This window comes from Chlamydotis macqueenii, chromosome 6 (genome assembly GCF_036417535.1).
Source record: "Chlamydotis macqueenii isolate bChlMac1 chromosome 6, bChlMac1.mat, whole genome shotgun sequence".
NCBI classification, from domain to species: domain Eukaryota; kingdom Metazoa; phylum Chordata; class Aves; order Otidiformes; family Otididae; genus Chlamydotis; species Chlamydotis macqueenii.
Window position 1 is genome coordinate 16,094,806 of NC_141561.1, and position 26,217 is coordinate 16,121,022.

General features: G+C 48.6%; 1 protein-coding gene across 2 annotated transcripts in view; it reads right to left on the reverse strand.

Annotated features, from left to right (window-relative positions):
• Nucleotides 1–26,217, reverse strand: part of MARCHF4 (membrane associated ring-CH-type finger 4) — a 101,677-nt gene that overhangs the window by 27,775 nt on the left and 47,685 nt on the right. The window contains exon 2 of one of the 2 annotated variants that reach the window (XM_086751030.1): nt 2,421–2,576. In XM_086751030.1, the coding sequence (XP_086607156.1) occupies nt 2,421–2,576 (156 nt within the window). Of the gene's footprint in view, nt 1–2,414; nt 2,577–26,217 lie in introns of both variants that reach the window. The other variant, XM_086751029.1, reaches the window with a different exon arrangement.

Here is a 26,217-nt window from a genome sequence, read left to right on the forward strand (position 1 = left end):
GAGGTAGCTCCTGCTATCCACGTGTGGGGTGAAGACGGAGTAGAAAGGATGCTTTTCCCACCTGCACATGCTGTGGCACATTGTTATGGCACACAGTGTCAGGGCATTGCAGCCCCTGGATCCTCTCTGCCTCCCTTTCCCAGCGTCAGAGGATGGTGAGAGCCACTGAGGAATGAGGGAAACCTGGCGGCATGCGTGGTGATGGGTTACAAGGGGGCCTTGAGCCGTTAGTCCTCATGGGAAGTCCAGCCCTGCTACATTAGCCATTTCCCGTAGGATTTTACATGCTAATGCTAGTATAGCATTTGCTTCCCAGAAGTGCTTTTGTGCTGGCACCAGACAGGGTGCCCAGGCACGCAGCTGTAACTCCACACACGCTGCATTTATGCCAGACCAAGTGGCTTTACGCTCCAGTTGCTTTTTCCCACCCTCCAAATCTCCCAGTGCTTCTGCAAGAAATGCTGTGAAGTCTAAGCCAACTATGTCAAGCCTTTGAGCCCAGGATCTGCACAATCCTGTGGGACCCTCGCTCCCAGAGCTGAGCTCTCTAACTCAGTTGCTTCTGCCACCCAATTTTTGTGTTTGTAGCAAAGGCCAGCAGACCAGGCCACTTTCTAACAGGGGAGCCCAAAAAGAGCAATCCTCTTCTCAGGCTTTGAATGCGTGTGTGGGAGGGGAGCTCGCCCGTGAACAGCTCCAATTAATTTTAGCTGAGTGAGGAGCAGGAGGAAAGTCACTGACCTGTCGCCCTGTGCCACCTGAAGGCATAGAGCATTTGGAGGTCGTTCATTAAAGGCAGCACTGGCTACACGCATGCTCGTAAATCTGCACGCACAAACCCTCAGTGCTGCTCAGCATCGCACCCCCGATCTGAGACACAGGAAGCACTAGGGCACTCATGGACCAGCTTTCCAGAAATAAACAAACACTGCTTTGTCCATATCTCCCCTCCTGTGTTTCAATCTGCTCTGAGTTACTAGAGCCAAGAAATTAAAACATCCTGGGTCTGAGGTTTGGGATGAAACTACTGATCTCTCCAGCCCACGGCACACGGAAAATTGAATCAGAAGCTGCAGGGACTTGCAGAGAGCAGGCAGTCTTTTTCCTTCCCCCCAGCAAAATTTCCCCATGGTGCCCCACTAATTTCACTACTTCATTTAAGTCTGAAGTCCTACAGGGCTGTCCCTGTTTCCTCACTGCAGTTAGTGACCTCAGGCCTGGAAAAAGACACACAGAGACTGCAGTTTGCAGAAGAGAGCAGGACTTTGCATTCCCCCTGACCCCTGTGCAACTGGGCACCACCACTGGCAAATCCCTTGCCTCCTGTCAGAGAGCAGAGCTACCAGCAGAGAGCCAAAGCCCTCCACCATGTTCTGGACAGACAAACGTCCTTACAGGCACTGCCCCGGCCTCTAAACCACAGCATACTGCTGTAATGTCTCTCCAGTCCAGATGATGCTAATTAAGCAGTAGTGCCTGGATGTAATGTGCTTCCTTACGTCCAAGGCACTAATGGTGCTCAGCAAAGGCACGCAGCAATTAGTCCATCTTCAGGTGTCGCCCCCGCAATAAATCAATAGCTTTTAAGGATAATTTATCCCATTTTTAACAGTCAGAACGTTTCCCCCATTTTCAATCTTGATTTTATATTACCAGCTCGCAGTGGGGATTATTAAATCACAGTGCTTTTGAACTTGGAAGAGAAAGAAGGTGGGTCCTCTGGTGCCTTTCACAGCTGCTTACATCAAGATGTGCTTTACCTATTGTGCGCACATCTGCAAATGTCCACCGAGAACCAGAGGGCTGGAGAGATCAGATCATCACCGCCAACACCGCTTGTGCCGTGCCAGGATGTATTTGGTCATGGGGAAGCAGTAAAGTGAAAAGGGTGGCAGATCAGAAAGGACAGCTGTAAGAGCCCTCCATCCACCTCCTCCACCCCTCATGCCAACACAAGCGAGGACCATCAGGAGATGGCACAACTCCAGACACACAGGGTCTCAAGATGCCGCTCTGCCACAGCCTGTGCACTCTGTTATAGCAAATCCCATGACTCCTTCATCCCTATCCGCCCCTGGGGACAGCGACATACCTGCGGTCTCCAGCAGATGAACGCATTTGAAGGACTGTGAGGTGTTACAGCACTAACATGGTCACACTGGTGTTTTCAACAGGAGGAAAATGAATGTGGGAATTGTCAAAGGATGGAAAGAATAGACATTCGAGGGATGCACCTGGTACCACCAAGCAGAACATGGGGCCTCTTTGGACCAGCCCCCGACAATCCCTTGTAAGTGTCTAAGATGTACAGATCACTGTGCGCAGGGAAGGAAAACCCACGCAGGTAAAATCCACTTGCTCCCAGAAACAAAAATAGAAATGAGAATAAATAGACTTGGAAATGTCTCTAGTACCTTTACCTGCAGAGGGTTCTTTGTGCTTATGGCAATGACATGATACTTGTAGTAACACAGCTCACAGCTCCAGCAGCCTCTCTCGCTAATCCATTTGATCAGACACGGCTGGTGCGTGCACTTCACCGATCCGTCGCATCGACATGGGCTCAGCAACTCCCCCTGAAAAAGAGAGACAGCATCAGCGAGGCTCCCCTCCTCCCTCAGGGATCAAGCACAGCATGGCATGGCACGGCAGAAGCTCCAGCATCCACCCATTTGCTCGTTATTTTTTTTGCCTACTTTGTTTGGCTTGGGTAATTTGCGCTGCCTCCATCCTTTTTCCCTCTAATAATTCTTGGCTGATGTGAACAGAGTTTCACAGGGATGTAATGCTCTGAAATGCTTGGGTCCTAAATTTTTTTTGTGGCAAGAGATAGCTCGGTAGATGAAAGACACCTAATATCACTGCTGAAGGAAAAGCTAGATGAGCACAGCTCTTATTAGACACCAGACCACCCACGCTAGACCACAACAAGTGGACACTGTAGACAACCAGATGCCACTGTTTCACTGCTCAGGTTTCTGGCTCCCTGCTACCTACTTTAGAAAGCGAGGTTGGTGGTGGGGATAGCTGTGAGATGGCCTCTGCTGCAGGCTCGTGCCCCATTCAGCCCAGAGTGGCTTTCTCAAGCCCAGCTGAGCAGGAGGGGAGCACAGACGTGGTGACCCTTGGACTTTCTGCGCAGGCTGGTTTGTGCCAGCCGTGAAGATGCCACTCCTCCCCGGGATCTTGACTGAGCCCAGCGCCAGGCAGTGTCTCCCAGGACTTGCCAGGCAGTGGGCATTTGCAGCGCTAGACACGGATGTCTCCTTCCCAGTGCTCCCGGGCTAAGAGGGATGAACCTGACCGTGGGCGGCAGGTGTGTGCTCTGGGTCCAGGTCTTTGTGTACCCATAGCCCAGCAGAGAAAAGGTCTTCAAATTTCACTCCCCCATTCACTCCTTCTAGACAGTCTGTCCCAAAAGTGAGTCACACTGATGGACAGCCTGTCGGGCTGGCTATTTCCACCCTAGAAGCAAGCAAGACGGAGAACAAATTGTGTTCTAGCTTGTGACACACAGACAGTTATGAGTGGTGGCTGAAACTCCCTTGTTTCTGGGGTAGCTTTAACCAGGGTATCCAGGAAACCCCAATAATACTCTGATCCATCTGCTATCATCTTGTTCACCACCGGACTAAATTCCCCTCTGCACACACAAGCTCAGGAGCTCATTTTGCAGTAATTTGCCATCACTTATTTAGGGAAAAAGAGAGCCAGTACATTTTTACTCCCCACCTCATAGTGTTTAAAAGCCACAGTACAGTCCCCAATAGTGTATTTAGCTGTGCTCCAAGATTTGAAAGCTTTTAAAGGCAGAATGAGAGTATCTACAGGATGGGGAAGGCTGGCACTACACTTTCAGTGTTGGGGGGTGGATGTTTCCTCTTAGACTCCTAGATCAGCCCCATCATTATCACAGATGGAGCAGCAGGTTAACAGAGGCTGGCATCTGAGGCCGCTGGACACAGCAAAAGATGTCCACCCCAGCTGCCTTGGGTGGGAAATTGTCTTAGCTTTCAGGGCACCACGTCAGGTCTCAGGACCTGAGAAACTGAGCCCCACACTGGGCAAGAGTGATACTTTTTAAAATGAAACTTAATGCAATCATATTAATAAATTCATTTGCTTCAGCTAGGTGACCTAAAAATGTCATCCTCCATGAAATTTTAGCAAAACTGTAAATAACTTTTTTTTTTACTTTTTGTTTACGTTACAAAACTAGGCTCAGCTCTACTTGTCACTGGTTTTCATTGGACACTGGAGGGGACACAAACTGTGACAGGACAAGCCAGGAGAAAGGAAGCAGGGAAGGACTAGATGGGAGGAAGGTGCGTGTGAGAAGGCGCACTGACATTTGGCATTTAAATTCCCTGCGTGAGGTGCCATTTGAGGGGTTCAGGTTTGGCTGTGCACGTTTGTGCCCCTTGCTGGGACTGGAGTGGGAAAGCACAAGTATGATAAAGAACCTGCATGAGTACGTACTGCCAGCCAGGATGCAAAAATGCTTAGCACAGCTCCTCCCCTTGCCAAACCTCTTCCTCACCAAGAGCTGGCCAAGAACCGCTGCTCTGTGCCTCTGGTCTACCCTCCTCATCTCAGTCCCTGGTGCTTTATTTTCTCAACAGCTTCACTCTTCAGTGCACAAGTGTGATCCCAGCATCAAGCAGGTAACACAGAAACCTTCCAGCTCTATATCACCCCTGCCTTTCCACCTCACCGCACACTGGGGGCTCCTGCAGGGCTCAAAAGGGCAAATAAGGGACTGGGGCTTTGTCTAATGAGCAGCAGAGGCACTGGTGATGAAGGATCAGGAACAGGGTAGAACAGAATGGAAACTAAAAGCAATAACCTCCAGGCGAAGGCAGGTGAGAAAAGCTGTAGCTGCAGCCTGGACTCACATTGGCTTCCTGGGCTCTGTAATAAATGAGTCTAAAAAGTCTTGGCTTGTCTCTTTAGAGCCAAGAGATGCCCATAGATGTCGTACATGGCTGTGGGGACCTGGACCTGGTTCCCCTTCCCTAATTGGGATGCTCCAACCCAGACAGTCCTGCCAGCTCCTGCAAGAGCTCAGAACACAACTGTGGAGATGAATCCTCCAGTTTCTTGATTTTTGCAAATCTAGCAAAAACCTGATTTATCACATTTTCTCCAGCCATGTGAAATATTATATCCTTGTGTGTAGCGCACAGCTATTTTTGCATACCGTGAAGCCCAATTCTGTCCACAGCAGGCATTTGTAAAACACTGCCACATGCACACACACACACACACGCACTCCTGTACCAGCAGAAAAATAAACACCAGGGGCATATTAAAGGAATAAATTTTTTGTACAGCAAAGGAGAAGGAGTCTCATCACTGGCTGTACAGCGAGCTCAGGAGCAGCCCATCAGCTGTGACACGCAGGAAGGATTTGCTGCGCAGAGACCTCTGCTAAAAGCTACAACACACGCACGCGCAAGCTCAAAATGAGGTGCAGATCACAGCAATTAGGGATGCAAATTAAATCCCCATGCCCATTTCTGTAGGTTCATAGAAGACTGCGCTGCAAAACGTATTCTCCACTGCTTCAAACAACAAGGTTCCCATTGATTTCCTTTGGAGACTGCTCTCCAAAGACCCTTTGAAAGGTCTACTTCCCAACACTTATTTTTGCAATTTTCCTTCATAGAGTTATAACCTGTCACTCAGATCAGCCTAAGCAGCATTTCTGCTTTATCAGCAACTAGTGCAGAAACACTCCTCGACTGCAAGCTTCATCCTCAGCTTGCTCAGTGCCATCTTGTTCCCCCCGAAGCAACCAAGCAGGCTTTGGACTCACGGTGCCTGCCTTTTTTTTTATTGTTATCCAAATCTAAATCAGGGTTCATGACAAATGTGGAAAACCACAGTTAATAAAAAGGGAAGGGTGCTCTGGCTCCAGCTGTCACCCTCTCAACATAAGGATGAAATACTCTTCCCTATATATTATTACTCTTTCCAACTTCTGGGAAAAGTAATATATTAACCAATTCTATATAATATTCTTCCCTATTTCTGGCTGTGATGGGAGCTTGTCTCCAGGACCAGCAAGGACAAAGCCAGGCTAAACTGGCTTTACCCTGAGGACGACGATACTGCTGGAGACGAACCAGGAGTGTGGGTCTGTTCCAGCACTGTCCTCTCCTTATGAATTCCCAGTTTGTGCCCGTGGCAATACGTCAAAGTGGTTAATGATTATCTGGGCCCTGCTATTTTAAGCCTACTGGGAGGAGTTCTGAGAAAGGATGGAAAAAAAAATATTGCCAGTGCCTGCTTCTGGTGGGCGGTATATCTAGGGAGAAAATAACGACGTCAGGAGCAGCATCATCCCTGTTGCGTGCTGGTGTCAGTGTTTTGCCCAGCTGTTTTATCTGTCATTTATCAGTGCTGAGAGCCCATCTACACACTGCTACCCAAACTGCAGCTGCTCAACCACCAGCAGGCGGTCATGGCATGTGTTTCCCAGGCCTGTTCTTTTAACTATATATTAAGTATAGCAAATTTGCCCAGCAGGTCTCCTTTGAACACGGCAGGGCTGGGGATGTTGGTGTCATTGGGCCAGGACTGGTCTTCTGGGCTCTCCCAGCTCCAACTGTGCTGACATGCATCTGCTGCCTGGGCTGCTTCTGAGCACCAGCTCAGCTGGAAAGAGCCACGTTAGCAACATCCTGCTACCACAACTATTAAAGACAGAATTTTGAAAATCAGTGCAAGCTGTACAGCAAACTAGGATGGCCGGTGGTGATCTGAACACCTGTAGTTTTTCCTCAATCTGAACACCTGTGTGTTTTCCCTCCTCAGGTGTACAAAGTAGAATCAGTCATCAGCATCACCCGCAGGACCAGTGCCCTGGACCAGAGCAGGGCAGTGAGAAGAAACCAAAAGCATCATCCACATCACAAGGGCTACTACCTCTCAGTTATGCACATGCAGCTACCACTGCTCACGGGAACAGCTGCACACATGGATCTGACTGCTAGCTTTTATCTGAGTTTGTCTTGTTTGGAAAAGGAAACCAGGAATATTTAATTTCAGGTCTTCAACTGACTCTCCTAAATACTTAAATCTTCACATGAATTTAAATGCAATTAGAAGTTTTATTATGGCAAATATATGCCAAATGATTTCTATATTAGCAACATAATTACAGAGGAATTAAGTGCGATGGCAAAGAGAAACCCATTGTTACAGAGCTGGTAAACTTCAATAAACACGTACTAATGATGACTCTGTCTTCACACATACTCACAAGAACTGCCCCTCCATCCTTTTAAACTAAACACACCTGTTACTACCAGCATCTCAAATGCTTCCCGTGAGTACCCTCCCGCATGTGGGCACTGTGCAAGAGGCTGAACCAGCAGCAAGGGACACACAACAAGCACCTATGAATATATATAATTCTACTGCATCGAATCCTCCAGCACTGGGGGAGATTGATGCAGACTGTGGACCCAATGAGGAGTGGGTGGGTTTACATGGTGTTGGGACAGCACGGGATATGGTTATGAACATGGCTCTGCAGTGGGGTGGCATCTGCCCAGGTGTCCCCGCAGAGCCAGGCACTGACCCCAATCTCCATGTCGGCAGCAATTTGCCAAGAGACTTTCCTTCGGGGGAACTCCCACAACTAGGCAGCTCCCCAAAAACTGTGGAACCTATAGGAAAACCTGTGCAAATAATTATAAAAAGAAATCACCCAGACTCCTTGCAGCTCCCTTCCCGCCCTCAGGTTCTACCACTGCTGCCATGCCACCTCCGCGACCATGACTGGCTCATCCCACAGCTCCCCTGCAAGGCTAGGCATCCCTGCGGCATGCAGAGGCACTGCTGCCCCATGCCAGGCAAGATCTGTGTGCCCTGGGTGGCAACAAGCACCTCTGACCCCAGCAGCAAGAGAAAATACAGCCCCATAAAGGACTGAAGAAAAATCCAGCTCGACAATTATTTCTGTTGCTCAGCTGTGGCTTTAAGTCAGTGGCTGCTTGGCTGAAGTTTTTGGTGTGGGATCTTGGCCTGGCAGCTGCCTGGAGCAAGACCACATCTCCGTGGGGCTCTGGCATGTGGGTCCCTCTCTGGGGCTCCTCATCCCCATGGCAGTACTAGTGTGCAGCCACAGCCAGGCATGGCAGCCCGAGGGCTCTGAGATGGGTGCGGGCTGGGGCACAGCTCTGCTTTTTCATGGTTTTCTGCAATTTTCAATGGGTATGAACTGTTCTGGCAGCCCTGAGAATGGGGCACTCATCTCTGACTGGGCGATGACTAATCTAGCAACAAAACATAAGCATCCCTCTGCCTACAGGCTGGGCGCAAACAGAAAGGCAGCTCGGCTTTAATGTACCCAGCGAAACCACCATGCACCCCTCCAGGACCACCAGACGTATTTTGGGGGGGTCTGGAAACACGGGTGCTGAGCAGGAGAGGGATATGTCTGACACAGTCCTGAGTTAAGAGCCAATGTTTGTTCCAGAGCGAGTCCTGTCTGAAAAGCCATCACATCTGCAGAGCTCCCAATCCTCCAAAAACAGCACAAATTGCCTTTCTGCCCACGGAGGCTGCTGCTGCGACACCTGTGAGGAGGACGGAAGCTGCCAGGCTGCTCAGGCTTTTCTTCACCTCTCTGATGACAATACAAAAGGCTGCAGCCACATCTGCGGGGAGGGCAGGGTGCAGCCTCCTCCTGTAGGAAAACTCATTCCACCTCTCCCACAAGCGATGCAGCTTTCTAGCTGAGTGGCTGCTGCCCACAGCCTTCGGCTTCACCATGGCCAAGGGGAATTTTAAGTGATCTCTGCTCCTTCCCTCTCCAGCATTTTGTGCTCACAACTACTGCTGGGACAGATGGACGGACGGACAGACAAAGCTGGGGATGGCAGCTCAGAATCTGGGAGTGGGATGAAGCAGGCAGAAGGAAGGGAGACTTTATTTTTTCTGAGCCTTTTTGATCCCTGTAGGGTTTCTGGGTCTTTTTGTCGCTGCAGAGCTAAGAGACCATCACCCCACCTTGTCTGCTCACCAGGGCATCAGTGAAGTTTGCTGATGTTTTAAGCCAAAAGCTGCCCCAGTGGGCAGAGCACAGGAAAGCCCCAAAGGGCCCTGAGCTGCAGGACGGCGTTGGCTGCCCTCTTTAAGTAAATTGCCCTGCTCCTTCTCTGCCACCTCTGAGCAGGATGTTCAAAAGCAAGACCCCCACAGTGCTGCCCATGTGCCCCCATGGGATTCCCCACTGCTTATTAACAGGGATAGGGGCCAGAACAAAAAAGCCTGAGGGCAACCTCCACACCCCACCTTTCCCACAGGGTAAGCAATGGTGCAGGGATGGGTCTCCTCTGCACACAGATCACCTCTCGGCCCTGCCAGAGAACAGAAGAAAGGATGGCTTCCTTTCCCCCTTTAATTGCTAAAATCTTAAAGAGCTCCACAGGGCAGGAGGGCTGGCAAGAGACAAAAAAAAAGATGAGGAATAAAAACTTGGGAAGAAAAGAAAGAAGGAGGCAGAGGCTTGAGAAGTCCTTGGTGAAGAAAGCCCAGTGCGTTAGAGAGTGGCGGCTCTGCCTCCTTCAGAGAGGAGCCTTCGCGGCCGTGACTCATCCTCGGAGCAGTCTGGAGTGGCGGCTCTGCCACACAGCTCTTCCCTGGCTCTTTCATTGATTTCCAGGGGAAAGTGATTGAACGTAGCTCCACGGAGCTTAACGTGAGCCGTCAGGGAGCTGGGGCGTGTTTGTGCAATGCCTTGGAAAAGGAAAGAGAAGCAGGAATGTTGTGGAGTTTAATGCAAAATATTTGGATGTGCTCTACCCCTGCTCATTAAAAAATAAGGAAAAAAAGAGCTTGATTTTGGCTAAGGCTGTTTCAATATTCAGTTGACAGTAACTTGCCCATGTGTTTGCCTGCAGGCAGGCACAATCCACCAGCTTCGGGCACAACCCTGCCACCACCGGTAAAGGCCAAAGGGAGCCGGTACAGGTAGGACCAGGCTTCTCATGGTTTAACATCAATCTCCTTTAAGTGAAAGTACTTTAAAGGAGCAGAAAGCATAGACCTTTGTGAGAAACAGAGAGTCACAGGGTATTTTTTTGTGCAATGGGCTACGGAGGATTTTAACATCCTGGCTTCAGGCCAGTGAAAGGTGAAGGGCAGACAGCCCTATGACGCAAGTCCCACTCGGATATGGAAGGTGTACAGCATGGAAAGCTGCCCTCATGCCCGGGGATGCTGGGGCTGGTTCTCACCCGGGACAGCCACTGTTGAGAGAGTGAGAGGGGAGGACAGTCCCTAAGGGTCCCTTTGACTGAGAGAGATGATGTTGAGCTCTGTCTCTGTGTGTAGGTCTTGCCTTAGGAGGATATTCCTCTGAGCAGGAGTTGTGACCATTAGGTGTCCTCAAAGCAAATAACACAGTGAGGGACCTGTTGCCACCACTGAACCCCAGGAGAAGAAGCCGGGACAGATCCTGCCCTGTGCCCAGCAGACCAGGCCATTCTGCACTGCGGCAAAGGGCTCTACTGACTTTAGAAAGGAGAAAACATGTGCTCTGACTTTCTACAGGTGTTTTTCTCCAGCAGTTTGTGCCAGCAGTGCTTTGGCCTTGTTTCTCAGCAAAATGTAAGCCCTCAGTATGTAAGCTCACTCAGCACCCAGGTGACCAAAGGTTGGAGGCGACTTGCCCCCTGCTCTGCCCACCACACCAAGCTTCATGCTTTGCCCCTTTACAGCTCTGCCATCTTGTTTTTTCAACATCAGCCCTTTTGGGTATCCAAACTCCACGCAAATTAATTTCCTCAAGTTGGAGAACACCCTTCCTAGGCAATGAAAAGCTAATTTCAAGGGCCATGGCCCAGTATCTATTCAACAGGGCCACAAACAGGGCCACGAAGATGATCAGAGGGCTGGAGCACCTCTCCTATGAGGACAGGCTGAAAGAGCTGGGGCTGTTCAGCCTGGAGAAGAGAAGGCTCTTGGGACACCCTATAGCAGCCTTCCAGTGCCTAAAGGAGGCTTATAAGAAAGATGGGGGAGAAACTCTTCAGCAGGGCCTGTTGTGAAAGGACAAGGGGTAATGGTTTTAAACTAAAAAAGGATAGATTCAGACTGGATATAAGGAAAAAATCTTTTACAATAAGAGTGGTGAAACACTGGAACAGGTTGCCCAGAGAGGTGGTGGATGCCCCATGCCTGGAAACATTCAAGGCCAGGTTGGATGGGGCTCTGAGCAACCTGATCTGGTTGGAGATGTCCCTGCTTCTTGCAGGGGGGTTGGACCAGATGGCCTTTAAAAGTCCCTTCCAACCCAAACCATTCTATGATTCTAATAGAAATGGCAGCTGGTGAACCGGTGCTGGACAGGACCATGCCACTGCCTACATGCACCACCATCAAAATCACACCTGCAAACAGTCCCACCATCCCATTCCCTTTGCACAGAGGGGCAGACACCAAGTTGCCCTGGCTGCGCATAGATGTGTTAGCAGAGCCTGGCAGTGACCCAGCTGCATGACTGCGTGCCCTTGCTCTGACAACAATCACACAGGCTCTGGGCCGATCTCAACTATGCCCCCAAAATACAAAAAGAAAAGGTTTGTGAAAACCTGTTCCATCAGAACAAAGTCAAACGTTGTCTGAAATATAGAATAACAAAGGACTTTCGTAACTACTTGTCCACAGCCCAAGGAGCAGAGAGCTTACAATATATAGATCACATTGGGATTTACTTGCTTTTCTCTCTACAGAAAGATTTCCATAAGAAAAATAACTTTGCTTAGGTGTTCTAGAGCCCACTTCATCCTAATGTCATTGAACATGTTTTTGATTAGCTGATTTAAGTAATTCTTACTAAATGTGGCTTGGTTGCAAGGAATCAAAAGGCAAGCATCTCAAATATCACCTGCTGTGCCTCATCAGGTGTGATAATAGCACCGATTAAGTGAAGAGCCTTCGGTGCATAGAAATCACAGTGCTGTGAATGTGAAATCAAGATATCTGACTATCCCTGAGCACTGAGGTGTTACAGCGAGTTCATCTCCAGACTTGCCCTGCATACAGAACAGAGCTGTCTCAGCATCCCGGAGAATAAGTGTCCTGGTCTGTAGCTCTTAGGCTTTCTTCTGAAGTACTGAGGCTTTAAAGTTCTGGAGATTTACTGCAGACCACATCCATTTTGTGAGGCAGAATGCTCTAGTCTCTTCTGAAAGAGAAACCCACTGTTGTTTCACTCATGTTCTTCTTAATTAAAAAATAAACGTTTTTCAGACAATACTTAGATTTATTTTCTGTGAGATATAACAGTGAGCTCAGTTTTGCTCCCTAGGATGCTGGGGTAAATCTGATGTGACTCCATGAAGCCAAACAGCTCTTCAGCACAAATCAAGTGCCGTTAAGTTATAGCTTGTTGTAATAAATATTCAACCAATTAAAGAGGTTTTCTATTATTTGGTTTTTTGTACAAATGGCTTTTTCACTAGAAAAAGCCTCAGCTAAATAGAATTCTTCTAAATATACCGCTTCGTTTTCATGGGAAAAAAAAAGATGGCAATTACTCCTTATTATCTCTAAACCTTGGGGACCTTCACCTTTCTACTTCTTCAGTCCTCATCAGATCCATCAGTGCATATTTTAAAAGTTCAAAGCATAAAGTTAATGCTTTCAGCATGCAAGTACCATATAATGCAATTCTTATCAGAGATGTGCTCATAATTCAGCAAATTGAACTTTGCAGCTACTTCCCTGGGAAGCTGTTGATAGAGATACTCAGCTAATGGCCATTTCAGAAAACATTATGCCATCAGCCGCTGAGGAGCAGCCACGGAAAATCCACGGAAATGGATGCTGGTTTGACTCTCCAGATGATAGATCCCACTTTTAAAGACAGTGAAACAAATAGAGCAATAGCGGAAAGCTGAAAGCCCCTTCAACAGAAGAGCTCAGAAATTATTTATTCTGTAATATTTGCCATATCTTGCCGCTTTCTTCACAAATGAGGAAACGGCCAGGTGCTGTTGGCAGCCTTACAGCAATGAGATGCTCCTTCCAAAAGTGCAGCAACCACTCAAGAGCTGCTTCATGCTGGTACCATCAGCTCACCAATAGTGGAAAATGATGGTCCTGCAGGATTTGGGGCTCCTGTTTGCCACTGTACCCTCAAGTGACCCCCCCCAGCCAGGAACAAGGACAGTGGGGTGGGGAACTGGGGGAGCTGTCTGCACATCCAGTAAGTGGAAGCCAATCATAAGAGGCAGACAGAAAGGCAGAGCATGTCTCCAGTATCCAAAGGCAGCAGTGCCCAGATGGGAGCAGAGACAGCATTTGGCAGGACCGGCTGCCCCAACAGGTCTGGATGGGGATGGTTATGCAGGAGCTTGTCTTGCTCCCCCCAGGCTGGTCAGGACCAGCAGCTCAGACACAGAAACCCTCCGAAGCCATGCTTGTTTCCAAAGCCATTTGTGCCTCCAAAGCCATTCATGTCTCCTGCGGCATGGGGTAGTGCCGGGATGGGAGCAGCCGCTGGCCTCGGGTGCACCCAGGGTGAAGGCTGCTGCTGGGGTCGCAGGCAGCCCGGCACGGGGCAGAAAGCAGAAGCGGTGGAGGGCAGTGAGGTGGGAGACAGCACATCACACCCAGGGCTGCTGCCGCGGCCGGGGAGCTGCGATATAGAATAATGAGTGTGGTTTGTTTACTTTTAGCTTCGGTAGCGCTGCAGGACTGAGCTGTTTCATTAAGATGTGGCCTGATCCGCTTTTCCTTTCTGCCTCCCGGACTCGAGGAGAAGAATACGCAATTACAAAGTTCACTCATGTAGAGCCCTTCAATTACTGGGTAACTCTGTTACGGCTTTTCCAAATGTTACGAGACTCGTGCAGTAGGACATGACATCTGAAGTAATTCACTTTTCATCTGCCGATTAGCAGAAATTAAAACGGTTCTCCGAACATCCCAATTTATGCGAGATCAAGTTCCTTATTACTACAGAATGTCTAAGCAGGGAAGGCATTTCTTTTTAACATCTCAGGCAACTCTGCAAGCGGAGATGCTGAACAAAAATATACGAAGGAGGCAGCGGAGGGGAGAATAGAGGCCCTCAGGGACTGCGAGCGGTGGAGCTCCAGAGCCCTGCCTTTCAATCCTGCCATAAGGTCGCTTAAATGTCTGGCGGAAAGTCAAAATGCTTGCTGGCACAACTCGCACTGGAGGCAGAGGCATCTCCTTTGGAAATGATGCAGTTGCAGAGTGAGGCTGAACTGCCTTTACTGGCAGTGAGCTAAAAACCAGCCACAAATATAAAGTGTTTCTTCAGCAAGTATCTGCCGAGCTGGCGGGAGAAGCGTCAGTGGAGCAGCTGCCTGCAGGACCTGTTCGTGCAGTGATAACGGATGCTGTGCAGGAACCTGAACTGGCCAAACCAAACACTGCTCGTAATACCTCTCCAGTGGGACCTGGGGAAGGACCCACGGGGCTGGGGTGCAAGGTGTCTGCAAGCCTGGCAGCTCAGGGTCACACCTGGGGGAGTCAGGGGGCTGCGAATTAGATGGGAGAGCCAGCAGCAGCATGGAGCAGCCAGAGCAAGGGATGGGATAAAAGCAGGGAGTCTCAAACCACTTGGCTGTGGCAAGAGGGGTCACGTTGCCCCTTCACTTGCTCTCTACTTTCAAGGCATCCTGGGTGTAGGAAAAGTAGGTGAAGTCCCCTGGGGAAAAGCTGGGATTAGGAGGCGGGCGAGCACGCTCTCACCGACTCCCAGCAGCATCCTCCCCTCACTGCGGGAGCGTGGTCCAGAGCTCATAAACCCCCAGGCCACTCAGCCAAAGTGCAGCAAAAATAAACCACAGGAAAGGAGAACAGGCAGCTTAATCCCCAAATCCCTTGCCCTTGCATGACAACTTTCCAGCTGAGAGCAGCTCAAGAGGATAGAGCTGAAAGTACCGGTGGCACTGGCTGCACTGTCCCCGAGGGAAGCTGCACAACATTAGTTCGGATTTTTCAATGCTGCCCTGGCCAAAGGCCTCCTGTATAAGAAGCTGCATGAATCCATGTGTTTCGGTCTTTGCCTGCATATACACCTCCTGCTGAAAAGCCTTGTTGTGTTTTCCTACTCCAGCTGGGGAATTCAGCTTTCCCTTTCACAGGCAGAGTATAAAACAGAGAGGAGAAAAGGTAGAAATAAATGTAAGAATAGCTGTAACATCACTAAGTGGGCTACAGAGGCCATTTTCTGTTTTTTCTTCCAGTTTTCCTTTTGCACGAGAACAGTATCAGGTTTATTACATGTGTAAGAGTGAAACACACACAGAGACGTGTATCTACAAACAGTGCCAGGGCTCTGAGGTTTCGGCACTCAGTGTAAGGATATCAAGCATTACATAGGGCTGATTTATTATCTGACTTCACAATAATCTTTTGAAGATATACCGATTGGCAATTTGCATATGTACAAATACATCAACACTGAGGCAACATCAGATGATATGCACAGCTGTGTTCCACTTCAGAGGTGGCTGAATTTCAAACAGTGGCCAAACCATTTGTATCCTTCAGCATGAAAGATGCCCTACTGAAATATGAATTATTACCCTCTTTGTTGCTGGTCTTCATTGTGTTTCGTCAAATTGCTTCTCCTGCTCCCTCCTCATGGGATTTGCTGTATCAGATACAGAACCTGTTTCTGCCACATGAGGTTCCTGCCACCACAGCTGAACTAGGTTATTTACCTCAATGAACTACATCCTGTCAGACAGGGCTGTGACAGACCTTCCAGCACCCTCCTTTGCCTCGGGGGTAGGCTGCCTTCCTCTGAAACAACACACCTCTTGTTTCCATCCAGCAAGATGGAAATGTGATGCTTGGCCACCCGCTTCCCTAATGATGACCTGCATCGTCTGGCAGGACTCAGTTACTCCTTCACTATCATTCATGCTGCAAGCAGCTGGGCCATCAGAGAGAGAAGAGGAAAGAGAGATGCTGTCCTCGTTGCTTAGCCCTGGGTGTCATGGGTGCAAAGTGGCCAGGGCTGGAAGTCCCAAGAGCTGAGATCGTTTAGTGTGGGGCTCCTGGACTTTCATAAGCCAGGAAGATTTTAAGAGGTTTTTAAAAGTTCCTGGTTTGTTTTTTTTTTTTTTTCCTTGCCTTTGCAGAACTGGAGGTGGTCGAGAAATGAGCACAGAAATGATCGCTATTCACAGATGTGTATCACCTGGAAGAAGTCCCACTAATTGTTGAGATTTGTGTTCAGGGCAGGGTAGTGTGTAATCAGCTACTCATCTGCTCTTTGGTGCCGAACGCTGAGAAGTTGCGTCTGCAGAGCCGAAAGCATTCAGGCAAGACTAAAGAAACTCATTACCCAGTCATCACCCTTCACGGCGATGCTCTGGGAATGGGAAATATCTGCAGCAGCTGCCAGCGCTCCTCCTGGGCCGCAGCGAACTGGGAAGCATGGCTGTCTGAAGCTGGCACGGGCAGAGCAGGTCCCAGCCCTGGCTCTCCCTCCTGTAACTCCGCCGATGACGTGCCATTGGGTTGGGGGCAATCTCCATGCCAGGATCTGTGTATCAGGGTAATGACTCTTATCCACCGCACACGGCCAACCGGAGACTTCATTTATCTGCATTTGTCAGGGGATCTGAGATCTTGAATAAACAAGGCTGTTGAAGAGTGAATGGTTAAAGGTGGATGGCCACCAGTCTGCATGGACATCGATCTTCATCAGCGTGCCTTTGCTGCTCCAGCAGTCGGAGCGTGTTCCAACTTTGAGCACTGGGGCAGCCCACGCCTGCTTTGGAGGAAGGCCTCGTCCCTTGTGGCAGCCCTGTCCTCCCGCAGGGGTGTTCAAGTGGAAGGTGTCCTTCAGGGCGCCCTGCCAGCGTTATGTGAAAGCAAACTGAGCCTTTGAGGGAAAAGAAATTATCCTACTACTGCACATCCACCTAGTCAGGGGGCTTCTCTTATTCAAAATGTTTACACACAAGTCCTCAGTCTGAATTCTGTGTCCTTGCTGAAAGGAATGGGCAGTGGGACATGATTATTTTTAATTTCATTTCCAAAATGAGTACCTCCAGCTACCATGCAAGCCTCGTGAAGTGCCAGTGCTCAGTGAGGTTCCTGGCTCCAGGGATGGCAGAGCAGGGTCAAGATGCCTTGGCAGAGACATAGTGCCTGCATCCATGGCTCCTGCCCAAGCCATGTCTGCCGCCTTCTCTCATAACCATACACTTCCACAGGCAGTAAATTCACTCAGATTTTTTCTTTTTTTGAGGGGCAGTGAGTGGGAAATAAAACTGGTGGTACCTGCTGGCAAGGGTACTTGCAATCAACCCAAGAAGTTGAAGGACATCTGACAGCCCCAGGGCCTGGCAGGTGGAAACACTCCTTCTGTAACCTCCAGATATTCTCCTTGTGCTCAGCCACCATCCCTGTTCTCTGCCAGCAGCTGGGAAAGCTGAGCGGGATCTCCAGGTGGGACCTGCGTCCTGGGCTTCACTGTCCAGGATCTGCAGCGTTTTTACCCCCCTGCTGCTGGAAGGAGAGCAACAGTTTTTGAATTTTAAATTTCATTTTTCTTTAATTTCTTTGGAGATGTCGGAGATGAAAGTCTGCCCGGTAACAGCGCTGATGAACATAAGCACACAGCAGGCAGGTCTTGAAACGTGCTCTGCTGCACTGCCACGTGTTTCAGGGCCGGCAATACTGCAAACAGATAGCAGGGTGCCCAGGTCACTCCTGATCAGCTTGTTTTCTGGTTAAATTCATTGCTTAATAGGAAAAAAACAATAATCCAAGCCTGTGACTATTCGATCTGCCCATCGTTACAGAAGGGAGCCTGCCTCCCCCCCTTACCTGATTAGATTGGAAGGAAACAGGGACATAAGCTGAGTGAGAGTTTCCCCAAGGTGAGACAGAAATATGGGCACATTTGTCACCACGGGAATGATTTTATTTGCACAGCCTGCAGGTAACTCAGGCACGCGAAGGCAACGCTCAGCTCTTGGGCTGGAGCGCACGGAAGGGAAGGTGGAGGGGAAGCGGTCACCTCAGCGTAATGTGATGAAAGGGAGCGAGGTGTGAAACTGCAGAGGAAACGGAGACGCGGAGAGCGGTGGTGTGAGGAGTAAACACGGGCTGGCAGCAGGCGCCAGCTGCACAGAAACAGCGAAGCAGCAACCCGGGGAGATTTGTTATTTGGTTTTCCCCATGAGACAGGGATAAAATGCCGCTGTGACTGAACGCATTAAAGTCCCGCTGCCTCGAGACTGCCAGCAGATCCCATCCTGCTTTGACTAGGGCGATGCTTTGCCTATCTGCTTCAGCCCTTGCGATTTTGGGCAGGGGAACCTCAGGGCTGATTACCTGCTCATTATCCCAACGCATGAGCCCTTCAGAGAAGGGCTTTGCACTGTTCTCAGCTTTGTACAGCCCCTTGCACGTTGTTTTCAGAAACAAAACCAGTGTTTTCCCTGCACTATGAAACAAGCTTAGATACACATAGGCAGTTGCTCAGATTTGCCCGACTGACTCTGCCATAACCTTTCATTTCCTCCCTCTCTGCTCTTAACACGACCTCCCTACATACACTGATTTCTCTTTTTTCATCCCAATAGGAGCAGAAGGCAAGAGATGGCTGCATACACAGCAGGAGAAACATCACAGGGTACAGCCTTGCAAGATGATGGGGGCAATATCTGTGGACAGACACAGGGAGAGAGGAACTACAAGGGAAAAGCCATTATCTATCCTGTGGAGGCTATCTTAAAAGAAAGGGCATCAGCCTGGCCATATCCAGGCTTTTTCCACGTTGATACGCAGTTATGGAGATTGTCACACACTGGGCAGCAGGAGGAGGATCCTAAAGTGCCCTGGAACATGAAACAGTCTTATTACAGCCTGTAAGTATTAAAAAAGAATTAAAACTAAAAGCATCCTAGCTAAACTAGAAAACATTTCCAGGAGCCCAACTTCCTAAAATACAGTCCAGGGAGAACCTGGGGCTTCTCCAGCTCAGACCTCCTCAGCAGGGACCACAGAGCAGCATCACCTACCTGGAGCAGCTGCTGCAGCACTGCACCTCTCCAAAAGGCACCCCAGGACTCCTCCTGCCCAAGCCTTCTCTGTAACTTGGCTACTAAAGACACTTGTGGAAAGCCATTGGGCTCATCTCCACAGTCCTGTCCCTCGTTATCAGACACACCTGCTGCTGGCCCTTGGCTGGCTGTGTGCTCAGCCAGCTCTGCTGATCTGGCTGAAAACCAACCTGGGAAAAAACCAAAGACTTTGGTGGGGCCAGGGAAGGGATAGACTTGTAGCAGGGAACCTGCCCCTGGAAGGAGGGTGGAAGAAGGCTGTACTCCCTTAGAGGCAGCAATGTTATGGCCTTGATCTGGCTTCAGTGGGTGGGAATACGTTACTCTGAGTCACACAGGACAGGATTCTCTGGTAGAGTGTCAATGCTAATCTGTACCTCCTCCTTAGCAGGACTAGCTCACGGAGAGCAGGTACCATTGATTTTTCTCAGCCTCTGTTTACCCTGTCTCCTCTGCTTGTTTCTGAGTGGGCATGCAGTGCCTGCTCATCCCCAGGCACATATTTTAAGTGTTTAATAAGAAACTAACTTTATTCCTAAATCACAACTATTGTCATGAGGAAGAAAAAAGTCACCTGGCAGCCTGTGGTGACCAGAAAACACTTAAGCCCACTCTCTCATCACGGAATTTCCCCCACTTCCTGGGCTGGGCAGCCCCAGGGGTTACTCTGGAGCCCCTGGGGACAGATCCATTGGTCCTGGTCCCAATGCAGCCAAGAGCAAGTGGAAACAAGAGCTCTGGACTGATCTGACTGGGATTTCTCTTGCACCCACATTTACTCTGTACGTTTCTCAGGTACAAAACCTCTCCAGAATAGATTATTGGCTGAATACGAGCAGGGAGCTGGCATGAGCTTTTTAACCTATGCTAAACACATTTTATCTTTAAGCTTCTGTGATTCAGAAGCCCCTCACAGTTCTCCAGTCCCTAGAGAAGAATTTCCGCTCTGCACAGTGTAGGACTAGAAAATGGGACTGCCATGGATGTAAATAATGGTAGGTTATGTCTAACCTACCTCCCCTTTGCTGCCTTTTAGGCTCCAGGCTTCTCCCCTCTCCTATGAACCTGAAGAGAGACACTCAGTCAATGAGGAGGGAATATTTTTCACCAGAAAGCTGATCTAACTCTGATTTTTTTTTTTTTTTTCGTTCTTCCCTGATCTTCAAGAGTTTGAGACTATCTTGGGGCTAAAAATGAGTTTTTAGTCCATGAACCACTGTTTCTCTCAGGTTTAAGGCCCATAGTAATGGGAGTGCTCACCCCTACTATTTGCTGGTGCTCAGCATCCCTCTCTCTGTTTGCGGCTGGCAGCCTTTCCCTCCTCTTTCTAACACCCCGCCACCTCCTGGGGCTGCCCACCCTCACCTCCTTCTGTACAACCAGATTAATCCAGAGCCTCTGTATCTGGTCTGTACTTGACATAGGTTTTTCTGTGGGTCAAGTCAGTTTTTCATCTGTATCAGCTCAGCTGATGAAAGCCATTGTCACTCTCTGCAAACCTTGCTGTGGACTATGGGACTGCATGGAGAACTGCATCTCCCCGCCCTACCCCCAGCCTCACAGAAACATGCAGTCGCAACCCAGCAGCCTGTCACGTAGACATTCACTTATTTTCTGTGGTTTTGCTGTAATTCTGTGCTTTTGTGAGCTATGAAGTGGTGGCTGGCAGCACTGACACTGCTACCTGTACTACTGTGAACCTGCAATGAGCCATCACTCAGCTCTGACCTGTCCTCCTGGGCTCTCTGCAAAAGCAGGGAGCTGTCTCTGAGACCACCACAATTCATCTTTAATGATCTTTTTTTGCAAGGGTAACAGGATAAGATACTGTGAAACTGAAAACTGTGACTCTTGGGAACAATTATGAAGTCTGTACTCCAAAGACCTCCACTTCCTTCACCTAATTCTCTGTTTTCCTGTACACTTTAAGAAAACTATCTTGGCCTGTATTGTCTGAGAGACAAGCACTGCCTGCAGCAGGCTGGAGATGCTGTTGCATTCTTTGGGATTCTTTTCCTCAGGGCAAAGACTTCTTTTTTTTTCCCTATTCTCCTGAATGGCTCGTTAGATCCTATTTAGGTGGAAACAGTACTTATTTCACTTGGGAGATATTCAGAGCTGTCTGCCACGAAAGCGCTAGCTACCTGGAACTATTTTGGAGGATGCTCCTTCGCAATTCAACAGTAATTGTAACAAGATCACCCAGGTGTATTAGCAAACCGGGAGCTTTCCTGAGCGATAATATTAAATGAGCAATAAGGTGTTTACCAATTTGAGATTTACTTGTTCCTTCACATCTGCATGTAAGTTTGGAGCTGGTTGCTTTCAGTGATGGTGGCTGGTTTGGGGATTGCTTCACAAAACCCAGAGGGGCGTTAGCACAGGGGAATACCCATGCTAGGAGTCTGTAAAAACGCTGGAGAGGGACAGGCAGCCCTACTGTGCACATGGCCTGCTGAAAGCTGCAAGATCAGGGAAGGAGAGTGATTATTTAGCAAAGTTCAAGAGAAGCAATAAGAGAAAGTGCTCAAAAATCCCCCACATGACAAGGGTCCACCTTAGCCCAGATGATGCTGTCCTGGGCTGGGAAGGGTCACATCCCCTCACACAGACTCCATGCGTCACAAACCACAAGGCTTCTGCTGTTTCTGTGGATGCCTTTTCCGGATTGCTTCTGTATTAGGAATAACACACCTTTATCCTCGTAGTCAGAGGAAAAAAGAATCCTAAAAGCATTCAAGGGAGGCTCTTCCAGAAAGAGAGCACAGCTAGGTTTGACTTCAGAGGAAGGAGTTTCTTTGGTGCAGAGATTTTTGTTGCCTTGCACATTAGCTTATTGGTATCTCCTTAGCCCAAGAACTGGGAGCCTCCAGCCCCACCACAGTGCGAGCAGACCATGGGAAGCAGATCTGGGATACGGGGAGAGGCCCATGTGCTGGTGGCCAGCCACACATCTTCCCTTGCTAACTGAGGTAAATGCCTTTATGTCAAGAAATTGGAGCCTGCTTTGAACAGACAGATATAAGACTGAAGCCAGCCGTTTCAGCAGCCAGCTCCAGCCTTCTGTTATTGCATGTCATATAAATTTGCTCACAAATGTGCTCTACTCCATTATAAAATCAGTTCCATTTAATGCCCCAGCTCCTTCTGGAAAGCACCTCCAAAACCTCCCTACCTGGTCACTTAGAAACTTGCTTACAATTTTCACCCTAAATTCACTCCAGCTCTATCTGTATCTATCTGTCACAAAATAATTTGTGCGGCTTGAACAGCTCTTTTCCCTCCCCAGAGTTCCTCTTCTCCTGCAAATTTACAGGGATAAATCAGGTCCCATATCAGCTGTTTCTTTCTCCTGGACTCCTGAGCTCCTGCTCATCAGTCCACCCCACAGTGGTTATGTGTGCAGCCGGTTTCTGCGCTGCTTCTGGGTTGAAGGCTTTCCCATTAAGCATGGGTGGTTTGCTCCTCACACTATCCTAGTGTGGCCCTTCCCACAGCCAGACACAGGTATTAAAGTTGCACGAGAGCTGTGGGGGAGATCCTGTTTTTCACCATGTTGCAGGATCACATTTGTCTTTTTCAGCCCAGGAGCATCTCGGTCACTCAAAATAAAAAAAAAAAAAAAATTCAGTGACAATACCAAGGTCTTTGTTAGACACTCAGATACCACACCTTCTCAAGCAGCTCAGTTACCTTTTCTCTGTTGTTCTTAATTTTTCTAGAGATGTCAGACATAAGGAAACAAACATCATTCCGCTGATGTGTCCAGGACTTTACAACATCAAGTGTAGGAATATTATTTGTACCAGAAGGCAAATAATGGAGCTTTGTGGGACTAGATTTTATAATAGGATGCCTCACTTTTGGCATTGCTCCACACTAGATCAGCTCCAGACCCGCCCAAGTCTCGTCTGGGATTAAACCCCACGTTGCTCCCTCGCATCCTGCCTGCCAGGGTAAGGATCTGAGCTATGCCTAAAGCCAAAGGGTCTTTAAATGACAAAATCCCTGGCTACGAAAACCCCAAAAATACGGAGGAGAAGCACAAATGGGCATAGCAGCAAAAGCCCGGATGAGCTGGAGCCCTGGGTGTCCCTCCGAGACCTGAGGCACAGTGCGCACTTTCCCGCAGTGATGCTCTGGGCTGTGGAGCTGGGAGGGGGAGCAGCGCTGGGAGAACTTCCACTTCTCTTTAACGGCAGAATTCCTTTCTTTCCTGCTCATCGGTTCAAATGTTGCATTGTCCAAACAATTCATTACAAAAGGGAATTAAACAAACAGCTCCTTTCATTTTCCACAATAATTGTTTTATTCCCGGGGAAACCTTTTCTGCTGCTCTGTAATTTAATGGGCATAAGACGAATGTACCGATTAACTAACTGTTTCTAAATTTACTCAGTTGGTGCAACAAAAGAGAACTTAACATCACAATGATGGGATTTGAATGACAGGCACTTTCAAAAGGCAGGTCAGGACACGAGGCCAGATGAGTACCTGTCCTTGGGAAAAAGCCAGGAGAAAAGGCCTGTTCCCCTAAGCCTCTCCAGCTGTTCCAGCATGTGGGGCAGAACACTGAACTGGAGGCAGAGGTTGAGACCGCTAAAATACACTCAGTGCCGTTCAGTGCAAGGCAGCCCTTCTCCCAGGCATGCTCAGGCTGGCTGTGACAACAGCAGTGTCATACCACAACCTCAGGTTCACAGGATGCACAAGAGGAAACTCTTGTGTGTGTTATTCTCTGCTGTGATCTTTTGAAGGCTATGGCTATTTTTCAAATCTCATCCTGCGAAGCCAGTGGGAGGTTGCTGGCACAGATTTCAGAGTGCTTTCTGGACCTCTTTTGGACCCCTTGTACCCCCCAGTACCGTTCCTGGAGGACACCAGGAACAGTACTCAACTAATGGTGCTGGAAGAGCAACAAGGTGGTGAAGGCGTTTCCTAGCACTTTTCTTCCTCTGCTTTTGCAGAGGAAGGGCACAATCCCCAAGCTGATGTTTGAAGTCCCCGATGGTTTGAGTGAATTTGGCCTTTGGGTTTCAGTGCAGCACAGATGTCCTAGCCCGTGAATGTGGCTGGTGGCTAGCTTGCTGGCTGGCTAACGGAGATCGGCTAACTGTGCTTATTCTGCAGTGAGACATCTTCCTGTCACAGCAAGAGAAAACCCTGAGTCACAGTGATGCCCAATTCAGCTGTGGTGCCTGGGTTGGATGAATCACCTGGTCAGCTTCACATACTCATAAACAGAGGGGGTAAAATCCAAGGAGCTGCCACCAAAACCAGTTCATTCAGGCCTGCAGCCAACATCTCAGATGTCCTGAATCTTCTTGGACATGTGGCAGAAAGAAAAAAAAACAAAACAAAACACAACACCCAGCTCTTGAACACTTAATTCACAGAAATTTTTATGCTTTTCTTATCCATGATGCTATGGCTTGAGAGAGTCTGAAGGCACTCTAGGGATGCAGGTAAAGATTTAAGATGTAATCCCTTCAATTTTGGACACTTTAAAAATATGAATGCACCACAAGAGTAACTGTCTCTCCCAAGTCTAAGAGATGCTGGTAGTACGTGAAAGGGAAGGTCAGAAAGGACAAAAGAAGCCTCAGTCCTGCTCTCCAGCAAATTCAACAGCAAAACTCTCATTGACTCTGCTGAAATTGGGACCTTGAAGAAAATGTCTCCTGCCGAAACACTCTGAGGATATTTTAAAACCAGATTAATAAATAATTGGACCATCTGCATCAGAGTCTGTAAGTGGAGTGACACATGGAGGGTGTCTGTAAATGGAACAGCTTCAAATATGCAGAGTAAAATACACAGTGGAATGGATTTTTTTTTTTCTCACATAATAGACTTAATTATTGCCAATTTGGGTCTCTCTTGCAAGCACAATGAGAGGCACTGCCTGAGAGATGGGCTGATTTCTCCTAAGAACTGAATGGACAAACAGTAAAAGATTGCTCCTGCCCTACAGCGGTGACCATCACATCAGTAAGACAGGCCAGGGTCAGGAGCAACACTGAGGAAATGATTTGCCTGAGGCCATGCAGCAGATCAGCTTCCCACTTCCTAGAGTCCAGCTGGGCTCCTTTGCTTTTGACAGAAGATGGTATCGCCTCTAAAGCCACCAGTATTTGTTGAATCTCCTCCCATCGCTACTGGGCATTGCCTGCCCTGGACTGGACAACCATGTTTTAATTTTAATTAGTATTCCTCTTGGGGTTGCAACAGTGGTTGGGGTTAACATTTCACAGTAACAGTCATCATAAGAACAGGGTCAGACCAAAAGTTCATTGAAAGAGGTCACTTCTGGACCACTGAGTTCAGTAACTCCTAATCCCTCTTTCAGGTGTTTTATTCTTTTTCCTCCTGTGGCATTCTGAGGAAATCAGCTGCCCAGCCGATGCACTCTGCTTCCTTTTGCTGCGTTTTGACCTGTTTTCTGGTAACTGGGTACCCTTTGGCTCTTGCATTGGAAGAAGTGGCGAATAATTAACCGTTCCTTGTTCTTATACTCCATTTCACTCTGGATTTTACAGCTTTCTACCCTATAATCCCCACTACAATTCCTCTGCCAAGCCAAGGTGAGCTAGGTATTTAGCTTCTTCCTTTCTAGAAACACAGCAAAGGAAGGTGGTGTATTTTGGGGAAAAAAAACCTGATGTTTCATTTGCATAACTTATAGATAGCAGCAACATCAGCCTTTTTAAAACCTGAAATGGAGAGGAACATTGAGAAAGGCACTGACAGCAAGAGAAACACTTTGAGAGACTCTGAGGGTGGGATTTATCCCATCCAATGTGCAGTGCCCCATGCAGACATCTCCATCTGCACTTGGCTCCTTTGGCTCCTGGTTTAGGGGTGAATTAAGACAGGTGAGAGAGGGCAGGGTTTGTCTTGCTTTTTTTGGGTGAGGTGATGCCTGTCCTACAGCTCACTGTCTCTAATGGAGGCTGAGACAGATGTGGACACCCGCTTGTTGATGTGATAACACTGATGTCAAGTAGGAGCCTCAGCCTGGGAGCCGTAGCAGCAACCATTAATCAGCCACGGGCAATGAGCTGGTCTCGACACCGGCTTGCTGTGCCATATCCATTATTAATCCATGGGGATAATGCTTGGTATCTAGATGTTT